General features: G+C 49.3%; 1 protein-coding gene across 1 annotated transcript; it reads right to left on the reverse strand.

Annotated features, from left to right (window-relative positions):
• Positions 1-2,306: 2,306 nt before the first annotated feature.
• Rbfa (ribosome binding factor A) lies at positions 2,307-10,757 on the reverse strand. Its single transcript, XM_027935346.2, has 7 exons — positions 10,487-10,757; positions 8,613-8,654; positions 7,909-8,077; positions 7,233-7,345; positions 5,866-5,950; positions 4,222-4,295; positions 2,307-2,926 (listed from the first exon to the last, which is right to left on the reverse strand). The coding sequence occupies exons 1-7, from the start codon at positions 10,648-10,650 to the stop codon at positions 2,536-2,538; spliced, it is 1,038 nt and encodes a 345-aa protein (XP_027791147.1). The 5' UTR covers positions 10,651-10,757; the 3' UTR covers positions 2,307-2,535.
• Positions 10,758-10,793: the final 36 nt, after the last annotated feature.

A 10,793-nucleotide genomic window follows, 5' to 3' on the forward strand; every position in this document is an offset into this window, starting at 1 on the left:
AAAGGGAAAAAAAAAAAAATCAAGGGAGAGAAATGAATTACGGTAGATGGGGTAGAGAGAGAAGATGGGAGGGGATGGGAGGGGGGATAGTAGAGGACAGGAAAGATAGCAGAATACAACAGTCACTAGTATGGCAATATGTAAAAACGTGGATGTGTAACCAATGTGATTCTGCAATCTGTATACGGGGTAAAAATGGGAGTTCATAACCCACTTGAATCAAATGTATGAAAGATGATATGTCAAGAGCTTTGTAATATTTTGAACAACCAATAAAAAAAATAAAAATAAATAAAAAAATAAAAGAATAAAACAAAAATGCAAAAAAAATAAATAAATAAAAAATAAAACAAAATGAGATCGTCCTGGATTTAGAGTGGGTCCTGAACCCTGCCATACGTGCTTTTTTTTGTTTGTTTTAAGTTGTCCATGGATCTTTATTTATTTATATGTGGTGCTGAGGATCAAATCCAGTGCCTCACACATGCTAGGCAAGTGCTCTACCACTGAGCCACAATCTCAGCACCACACGTGTCTTTAAAGGAGACACAAAACTGCACCTGAGGATAGAGCACAGTCCAGCAGTGCCTGGAACCATAAGCATTGAAGAGGCAGAGGGGTCTGGGAAGAAGCACGGCTCTGGGGCACCTGCATCTGGACTCTGCCTCCAGAACAGCAAGTTTCTGTTGCTCTCAGATACTGATTTTGTGATTTGTTAGCGCAATCAGAGGAAACTGAAGCAATGGCTAAACTGGAAACTGCAAGATTCTGAACACATTACCACATCACAGAGCACAGCCTCAGAACACACTAACACAGAAAGAGGCTCGGCTCCAGAACACAGTAGCATTGTAGAGTACAGAGAGTATAACTTCTGAGTGAACAGGAAGCCTGAGTGCATGTTGGTTAGATAACTGAGTAAAATCAATGTGGGAATTTATCAGGACTGGGGAGAAGTGACTTTACACTGGGGAGGCTGGCAGACATCACCTTCATGGGCCACTAATATGATGGTGTCAACAGCCGGCATCCCATGGCAGAGAAGCTGTTGCCACCAAAGACACAAGTGCAGCCTGACTCTGACCTGAGAAGTATCAGGCAGACCAAGTTGAGGGGCTGTCCACAGGTAAGGGGCTATACCCTCAGAGTCCTGTCAGCTTAAGGATGCAGGGATAGGTTTCAGAGCAGGGAGAGGGCAAGGGCACAGGGTAAGAGCATCACCAGGGCAGGAGACAATCCTCAGGGGCTGAGACTAGAGAACACCAGGTTCAATTCCTATCTGCCAGTGTCACAGGCAGTTCCTAATGGTAGCTGCTGGCTGCTACTGGTTATGACTAGTAATTGATGACTGTTACTAGTTACTGTGGGGAGCTGCAGGTTGTCACTGTGGTGCATTCCTTCACTCAGGGGAGGAAACACACACACAAACAACTTGGGCCAGCTCAACACATGTTCCTAGCTGAGGCTCAGCAAGGTAACTCTGCATTCTCATTTTAGCTCATATTGCAAAAAAGCATATTTTCAACAATCTAAGCACCGCGTTCAGCACATTTTTGCATCTTCTGTTGGTGATTTTGCTGTTCAAAATGAACCAAAACATAATTTACAAGGTGGAGCACATGTGTTTTCTCTTTTGACAAAGAGTAAAACAAGTCTTCACCTTACATCTGATGAAAGAAATTAAGCACAACAGATAAGCTGTCTGGAAACTTGTCCAGAGTCACAGGTTCCCTGGAAAGCAAAGACCAGGCCCGCTGGACACTCAGACAGGTTTTAGAAAGAGCATCAGCTGGTGGCTGGGGCTGGGGCTCGGCAGTAGAGGGCTCACCTAGCACTTGCGAGGCCCTGGGTTTGATCCTCAGCACCACATAAAAATAAATAAACAAAATAAAGGTACTGTGTCCAACTACACCTAAAAAACAAATATTAAAAAAAAAAAAAAAAACAAAGAAAGAAAGAAAGAGCACCAGGTGGACAGAGGTGCTGAGATGGAAAGCGTCAGCACCTCAGGGCTGGCTGGAATTCAGGTACGGCAGGAGTCACCAAGAGCCCTCCAAACTCACCTACACATGCTTCCTGCTCATTGCTTTAACCAGCAGGTGGAAATGACAGCTTAAAGCACAGCCAGGAAGGGAGCACAGCCAGAGGATGTGGCACTGGGCAGCAGCGCTTGCTGGGCAGGTCTGCAGAGGTGGACCTGCAGGCTCTGACCCTAGCCTTTGCACTGCTACATCCAGCTCTGTGGTTGGCTGTGCCTGCACCAGTGTTTGAGATATAATCTCTTTGTCTTCACGTTTGTACAGGACTCACTGGTAAGATAATCATGTATTTTTTTGATCACACGGTATTGGAGAAAACAAATGCCTTTTGTGTAGGACACTGTGTTTAGATACATGGAAAAGTTATCACAAGCCAAACAGCAGGAAATGGACACCACCACCCAAAGCTTCGGCTCCATGGACTGTCTGAAGAGCAGAACATGCGCCTCTCAGGCACTGGCTCCTATCCCACAGGCGTGGTTAGGCAGCCTAAAGCCTAACCCTGCCCCTGCCCTGTTCTGCCACAGGGGCCCTGCTCTGCCCCTTCGTCCCCAGGGTCTGCCCCCCACTCCTGCTCTGCTTCATGGGTCTGACATTCACACCCTAGAGTGTAGTCCTTGTCCTCATCCTCATCCTCACCCAGCAGGAAACTCCTGGGGGAGCTGTCCTTGTCCTGGCAGGACAGGGTCTTCCTCCTCCTCCTCCTCACCAGCTGTGTGGGCTCAGCCCCCTGCTCTTGCCCCCGCAACGCCAGGCTCAGGAGTCCTCTCTCCTTCCTCCGTTTGTACTCCATTATTTGCTTGCTGAGTGCCTCATGATCGATCCCACACAGACTTGAGCATGAAGCAGGTCCTGGGGCATCATGTGGTGATAGGGCATCAGGGTCCCTGAAGGAGAAGAGGAACCTTCATACCAAGCATAAGCCACGCCATGACCACAGTCATCAGTATAAAATGCCACTGGGGGCATGTCCTACACCTGCCCACATATGCACCTCCCGGACAAGGATGTGGAAGGGATTTCTGGATTTCAGAACCCGTGGCCAGCATAGTCCTGATGCCACTTGGTACCATCATGAATACACTAAGCACGGCAGGAACAGCAGGCAGTTGAACAGAATCACAGGTGGGCCTACAGGTGCAGCAACTCAGGTCAGTGACACACCAAACGACAAAACCTGACTGCAGTCACATCACCCTCTTACCCGTCAACACTAAACCCTGGAGGCCCTCTGGCCTGCCTCTTCCCCATGCTGGCTCCCTGATGGTCAGGATGTGCAGGCTGTGGTGACATGGAGCCGTGGCACTAGCTCCTGCAGGCTGGTTCAACCCAGACTTACTGCTGGGCCCTGCAGTCGCTGAAGCACCAAAAATGCAGATGCTGCTCCTATCTAGGCCAGCCCCTCCACAAACACCCCTGTTCCCAGGCTTGTGACCAGACTGTGTTGTTCCTCAGAGGTGTACCTGCACCTCCACCAGCCATGCAAATCCACTTTCCTGCACCCTTCCTCTAAGGATGATAGGCTCATCAGTAATGATCACTGCATCCTCAGCCTCCCCTAGCCGGCCCCACCCACAGCACAGCAGGGTAGCATCTGAGAGCTACGACAAGGCCTGGCATACTGCATGCACCCAGTTAAAGTGCACTAAGCCAGGGCTGAGGTCGTAGCTCTGTGGCAGAGCACTTGCCTAGCACATGTGAGGCACAGGTTGGATCCTCAGCACCACATAAAAATAAATAAATAAGGGGGGGCTGGTATTGTGACTCAGTGGTAGAGCGCTTGTCCAGCATGTGTGAGGCATTGGGTTCAACTTTCAGCACCACATATAAATAAATAAATAAAATAAAGGTCCATTGATAACTAAAAAACCCCCAATTTAAATAAGTAAATCAGATAAAAGTAAAAAAAATGCACATAATATTTTAAAAATGTTTAAAAGTGCACTGAGCCAACAAGGAAGCCAAGACAATGCGGCCATCTCCCCAGTGGACGAAGCCTCACAGACGCCACAGGCCTCACCATGTGCCTGCAGACCACTGCCTGTGGATGCCTGGGCCCCAGGGCCAAGTACCAAGGGGCAACATGGGCTAGTGGGACACAGATCACACAGCCACTACAAAAACACTAATCCTGTGCCTGGTAATCTGCCCCAGGGAATGGAAACACATCCCCACACATCACCTGGGATCATCTCCTATGGGGTGGTCTCCTTCATCTGGAGGTCCAAACTCAGCCACTGCCAGTAAACCATCAATCTGAAAAGGAGCACCACAGTGGTAGGTCACTACCCACCCTTCCCCCTCCCCCCACCCCACCCCTTTACCGTCTCCCCCTCCCCCACACAGGAAGCACTGGATCTGTGGGCCAAGCCTAAAGTCCACACCGGCAGCCCTGGCCCACACCTCCCATCCTCATAAGCAGTCAAAGGCCACACTTCCAATCCACACTGGGAAGGGGGCAGAAACACCTGCTGTCCTCAGGCATAAGGCCAACCATGGGCCTCCTGGGTGGACTTCATCTGCCCTTTTGTAGATCTCTCTGCTCTGGGGCTGTGCGACAGCCGGAGCTTGCAGCTGCCTTGGTGCTATTCTAACATGGCACCTCTCTCTGACAATGAACTGAGCTTATGTGAAACTTACAAACGTGCGAAACCCATTAAACAACGATTAAAGAACTAATATTGACTAGTTTCTACTGTAGTTTCATAAAATGCTTCCCTGTAGCCACGTAATTTGTGTGCTTTAGGGGAGAAAAGGCCTCTGGCAAGGCAAGACAGCAGGTGCTAGGAAGGCTGCAGTCAAGCTGCAGAGGCAGGAGCTCTGCAGGGCAAGGAATCTGAGCAGGAACACAGCAGCAGCAACCAGGAGGCAGGCTGCTACCCACACAGGACATCACCCACACACCCTGCTGGACTCGGCCCTGGCTGTTCCAGTGGCCCATCTGGGATCTGCACTTCCATCCTCTAGTGGCAGTGGCCCACTTCAGGCACAGCTGTGCCTTCCCTCCTCCAGAGATGTGTCGGAAGGAACCTGTGGAACCTGCCTCCCCAGAGACTACAGGAGCTACAGGTGAGAAGTTTAGCTTGGGGCTGCATGGCCAGTTGCCCTGGTGGCCTCAGCACTCGCACAGTTGAGCTCTCTGCCCCAGTGCCTTGTAAGGACTACTGTCCCTGCTGCTGCTTCTAACTCGGGACATTCCTCCACTGTCAGGGTCACTACCTGCACAATGTTTCCTATGTTATCTGTGTCATGAGTAACAAAAGACACACACGTCAAACTAGATCCTTTCCTTCTGTGAAGCTAAATCCTCTCTGGTTGTCCAGTGGATGACAGTTATCCAGGAAAAACACTACACTTGTTATCTGCTGATTCTTGGTAGACTTTTAAAAAGTTATAACATACTTTAACCTCCAGTTTCAATCTTTGTAACAAAACTCCTCTAAAGCAAAGAAAATGGTGGTTAAATACTTAGGTCAGAAAGTGAATTCTACAACCTCAGGTTAGGTGGGGAGGTGGTGAGATGCGAGGCAAGCACACAGGGCAGCTCTGGCCACCTTAAGTTCATACACTGAGAAACAGCACTCTGGGTCACTGGTCAGAGTTCCATTGATGAGCAAAGACTTAGAACCAGAAAAGGGGTTACACTGTGGTTGCCACTGCAAACAGGGTTAAGGGCCTTCCTTAAAAAACTCCTTCGCAGAGTTTTTAAAACATTATCTATTGAGTATTTAAAAATTAACAAATTTAAAAAAAAAAAAATTAACAAATTTAAAATCCTATTCATATAAGTTTATATCATAAAAGGGCAATTATTTAGAAGCCTCACCTCTGCCAGAGCTGCGTTTTTTCTGTCTTGAATGAACACTATTGGCGGCACATTCCTCAGGGTCTGCTGGGACATCAACAGGTGTCTAAGGAGAAGAGAGATGTGAGACTCTGGGCTCCACCTGGACACCTAGTGGAGAGGGTAGGTGCTCAACACAAGCTATGTGGGAATCCCAAATATGAAAATTAGACCAGCACACAGGGTAGATGGGGCAGGGCAGGGAGCCCAGGACTTGAAGGCTAGCCTGGACAGGGTAGCAAGACAATCTCAAGGGGAAAAAACACAGATGAAAAAGTTTCTGTACTGAGCTGCCTATTACAAAAGGGTGCAGAATGCACTATAACCAATTCCTCCAACACATCAGAGAGCCAATGAACACCAATCCGAACACAGAATCTTCTGTGGCCCTGGGAGCCTGTCCTGCACTCAGTGGACAATCCCTGGCATGGCTCCACCCTCATGTCCTAGATGCTGGAGAAAAATGGTCTCTGTGTGGCTCTGTCATGAGATACAAACATGTGCCAAGCTAGGTGTGGCACACACGTCCAACTCAGCAGCAGCACAGAATCCAAGACACCAACCAGCAAGGGCCTCTGCAGCTGACAACACAGCAGTCTCTGGCACGACAACAGAGAGATCTGCCTACATAGCTTGTAGCCTTGTACACTGGTCACCTGCATAGCAAGTGACCCAGAGTTTCAGAACACTGATGCATTCTCTCAGAACCAACTGGAGCACCTGGAAGCCATGAGCTCAGTGGTGGATGCTGATTTTTCTAAGTTTGATTTTCAATTGAAAGGTTGCGGCTTATTGCTGTGGTGGATACGGCCAGCTATTTACCCTCAAGTAGCAGGCTTGCCTCACTCTTCTTTGAAACAATATCCGCCACACACCTACCTCGAACAGCTGGGACAGGGGGCCCAACCACAGGGGTGTCACAGACTGCACTTGAAGCGTGTCCTGCTTATTCATTTGCAATGTTTCAGGGCACGTGGCATGTCTCACTGTGAGCATCACCACAGAGCTGACAAGGTGCCTCCAGGGACAGAGGTGGAAACATCCCTGTGTCACAAGAACCATCTTAGCCTCACCACCTCCCTGAAAAATACTACACCTGTTATCTGCTGATTCTTGGTAGACTTTTAAAGTCATACTTTAACCTCCAGGAAAACACCTCCAGGGTCCTACACAACTGAGCTGAAAGTCAACTACATCACATCCTATGGAAAAATGTGAACTATACTCTAAATTCAAGAAAATTAACCCAGAATTTTCCTTCAAAGCAGAACTCCTTCATGAGTGAAACCTACAAGTACAACAGCCTGGTGACCTGGGTGCCAGCAGAAAGCAAGAAACAGGGGCATCACCTCATGTGCGCCGCACTCCTCTGCAGGGTGGCCTCTGTGCTCTTGTTCTGGTCCGCCGAGAGGCTCACCTTCCAATAGACGCGGCAGGCTGAGAAGTCTGGAGTCAGCGAGACCTAGACACCAACCACAGGCACACTCTGTTTACAGGCTTCCTCAGACAACCTTCCCGGGATGAAAACCACAGCTCCCTTTAGCCTCCTGCCCAAGAGCAGTGTCCGTGCCCCACAGAGGCCAGCACTGCTGCTACAGAGTACTCGTGGCAGGCAGGAACGTTGCCAACGCCCCTTCCCCAGGACTGTCCGCAGCTGGAGCCCTGCACCGGCCTCACAGCCTCTCCTAAGATGCAGACTGGAAACACAGAACTGCCCCTTCTCCTCATGGCTCACATCCTCTGAGGGATCAGAGGACCCTCCTGTCTTTATGCCAAGCAAAGGCAGGTGTCTTAACCACACCTCAGAGCCTCCTCAGGCCTTCTTCCAGGGTCAGACAGCATGCAGGTGCTGCGGGGTCATGGGTCCCACCCCTGGGTGGCAGCCTGGCTGCCTCTGTGCCCAGCATAGGAACCCCTTGTCTCTAGCACTCCCCACGACTCTGCAGCCCCAAACCAAGGCCACGGGGTGCAGAGATCAGCTGGGAGAGCTGAACTCCGTCTTCTCTCCTCTGGCCTGCCCTCTACCTTGGAGAGCTCCACATTCAGGTTGTAGACCTCCTGGCTCACTTCAGGGGTGCTTAACAAGTCTGTCAGCGCTTTATGGAGGAGGCCGTTCAGGGCCCGCAGGCGCACATGATCTTCCTTCCTGGTCCTCTTTGAGGTTCTCTTCAGGAGCAAGTCCAATTTGGAAGGCCTATAAGTCTCCATTAAGAAGAAGAACACGGCCCAAGGGCAGGTTACACCTGTCACCCATCACCAACTTGGGTTGGGGAAGGGTGCCATCAACGTAAGACAGACAATAGTCACCTCGGTTACCTCAGCTCTAAGGTAAAGTATGTCTGTTGTTCCCAAGATCAAAACTGCTGCCAGTTTTATTTTTAAAAAAATTTTTTGAGGTATACTTTGCATACCATAAAAACTCACTGTTAAAAAGTAAACACAATATATTTTTAGTATACACAATGTATTTTTTCTAGTTTGAACCATTTATCATATGAACTTTTGTGGTTCACATACACTAAAAATTTGATGAACACTAAATAATAACAGGACATTCTAGAAAACGTCAGCCATAGTCAATTTTTATCTGAAACGGTTAAATCCATGCTAGCAGTCCCACGCACACAGATACTACCCTCCAGGGCAGATTTGGACAGCCAGTCAGGCAAGAGCTGTGCCAACTGTGAATCTCACCCACCACGACGACGAGGGGGCTGCTTGACACTCACCCAGTAAACCCCAGGGAAGGACCTTCATACCAGAACTTCTTCCTGCAAGGAGAAAGCAAAAGCCACATTGGATAGTGCCAGCAAATCACAAGAGTTGCGTAACCTACCTTAAGAGGGTTCATACCTCAATGGCATGGGGCCCCAAAATGTAGGCAGTTAATGAACAGCATTGTTGTGGAGGCAAGGCAGAAAACAGTTTTAATTCAACTTCATAATTTTGACTTTCAAATTTGCCTACAGTCCTAAGGGTAGAGAAAGAGGACCTTAAAATATCTCCCAAGATGTACATAAACACCACACCCAGTTGACCAAGTGGTTCCCATGGAGGGCCAGGTTGAGGGTACTGGTACTGCTATGCCATATGCTAAGGCTAGACAATCATAATGGCCAGGGAGACCCCACTGCTCACTTTTAAAGAGGGAGTTACAGGTGAGCGAGGCACAGGGGCTACATGATCTATGTGGTGGTGAGCTGCAGCTGGAAGCAGATGATTATACACAAAGACGTTTATGGGTAAGCATCTATGTAAGGGAGCCGTAAGCACAGACTTTTTATTTCACAAATGGAAAGGCCCCAACAACAGACACCCCAGTGGAGCATGTACACCAGGCACCCAACCCATGGTGCCACTTTACCAGGACCAGGAGTCCTCAGAGAAAGGGTTGATTCTAGGATTGTGGCACAAGAACAGGATATGTAAGATGAACCTGGCACACCTTGTAGCACTGGAAAGTAAGGATATGCTAAATAGGCACACAGAACCCCACACGATTGGGGTGTCAATGGTACAGAGACACTGAGAGGGCTCCTAACGGCCACAGTTGGAATAATGAGAGCAAAGTAAAGTCATAGTGGAGTATAATCCACAAATCCACACTGATGTGAGTGAATTAACAAATGGAGGAGAAGATATGCATCTCCCACACAGAATCCCAAATAGTTTCTGAGCACAATTCTCTCCTCCTTAGGCAGCGACTTCACATACTGACTTCTTCCCAAAAAGGACAGTATGGAAAGTGGAGGAAGAGTCACTGCTCAGGGTAGACACCTGACAAACACCCAGCCAGGTGATCAGCACCTGTGTGGACCACACACACCCTTGATGTGACAAAATCACCTCTGCAGGCTCCTCTCCAAACTCCACAGCCCACACACAACCATGAGGAAACACCAAAAAACCCCAACAGAGGGCACACTACTGCTAGTCTGACAGTACTCCTCAAACAGTACTTTGCAATTTTTCTGTAAACGTAAAACTATCTTTAAAGTAGTTTATTGAACAAAACAAGTGATGCAGGCCTGTGATCCCAGCCATGCCAAAAGCTGAGACAGGAGGATCACACGTTTGAGGTCAGACGGGGCATATTAAATAAAACCCTGTCTAAAATGAAGAATAAACCGAACCAAAAAACATACCCACCAACAGTAAAAACTAAAGTGGGGTGAAGATAAAAATGTCTTACATGGGGGCTGGGATTTTGGCTCAGTGGCAGAGCGCTTGCCTAGCATGTGTGAGGCATGGGGTTCAATTCTTAGCACCACATGTAAGTGAATGAATAAAATAAAGGTCCATCAACATCTAAAAAAAAAAAGTTAAAAATGACTGACTGTACTCATCTTAACATTAAGAAAACTAATTGAGGGCTGGGAATATAGCTCAGTTGGTAGGGTGCTTGCCTCGCATGCACAAGGCCCCAGCATCACACAAAAAACAACTAGTTAACAAGACAAAGGCCACAAAGAAAAGGCAGTGTTAATAAGGAAAGGCTTCCTATCCCCCGTAGCCACCCGCGGTCCCCGGAGGACACGTTTGTCCCCCATGAACCTGTCACCCGCCGTGGACCTCGCCCCCGCAGCCTCAGCACCGCGCATACCTGGTTTTCGAAGCAAATTTCTTGAGCAAGTTCTTGCTGCCACAGGAGACGGCAGAGCCGTGCAGGCTCCGCGTGCGGGCGCGGTGGAGTGCAGCCTCACCGCAGCCCCGCCGCAACAGCACCCCGGCGCCGGGGCAGCACAGACCGCGGGCGGCAGCCCACATGTCCGGGAGGACTCTGCCAGCACCAGCGGGCGCCGGATCCCGGATCCGACACCGAGGCTGGACGACAGACGCAGGCCGGCGCAAGGTTGGAGCGGAGACGTGATGCGGACGTGGGGCGGGGCGACGGGACGCGGGGGCGGGGT

The sequence above is a fragment of the Marmota flaviventris genome, chromosome 16 (assembly GCF_047511675.1).
Source record: "Marmota flaviventris isolate mMarFla1 chromosome 16, mMarFla1.hap1, whole genome shotgun sequence".
NCBI classification, from domain to species: Eukaryota; Metazoa; Chordata; class Mammalia; order Rodentia; family Sciuridae; genus Marmota; species Marmota flaviventris.

Coding starts and splice junctions, on each gene's coding strand:
- Rbfa (XM_027935346.2), bottom strand. CDS start 10,650: ATGTGGGCTGCCGCCCGCGGTCTGTGCTGCCCCGGCGCCGGGGTGCTG. Junction 5,951..7,232: donor AGGAGTGCGGCGCACATGAG/GTGATGCCCCTG, acceptor TCTTCTCCTTAG/ACACCTGTTGATGTCCCAGC. Junction 2,927..4,221: donor CCCATAGGAGATGATCCCAG/GTGATGTGTGGG, acceptor CTTCTCCTTCAG/GGACCCTGATGCCCTATCAC.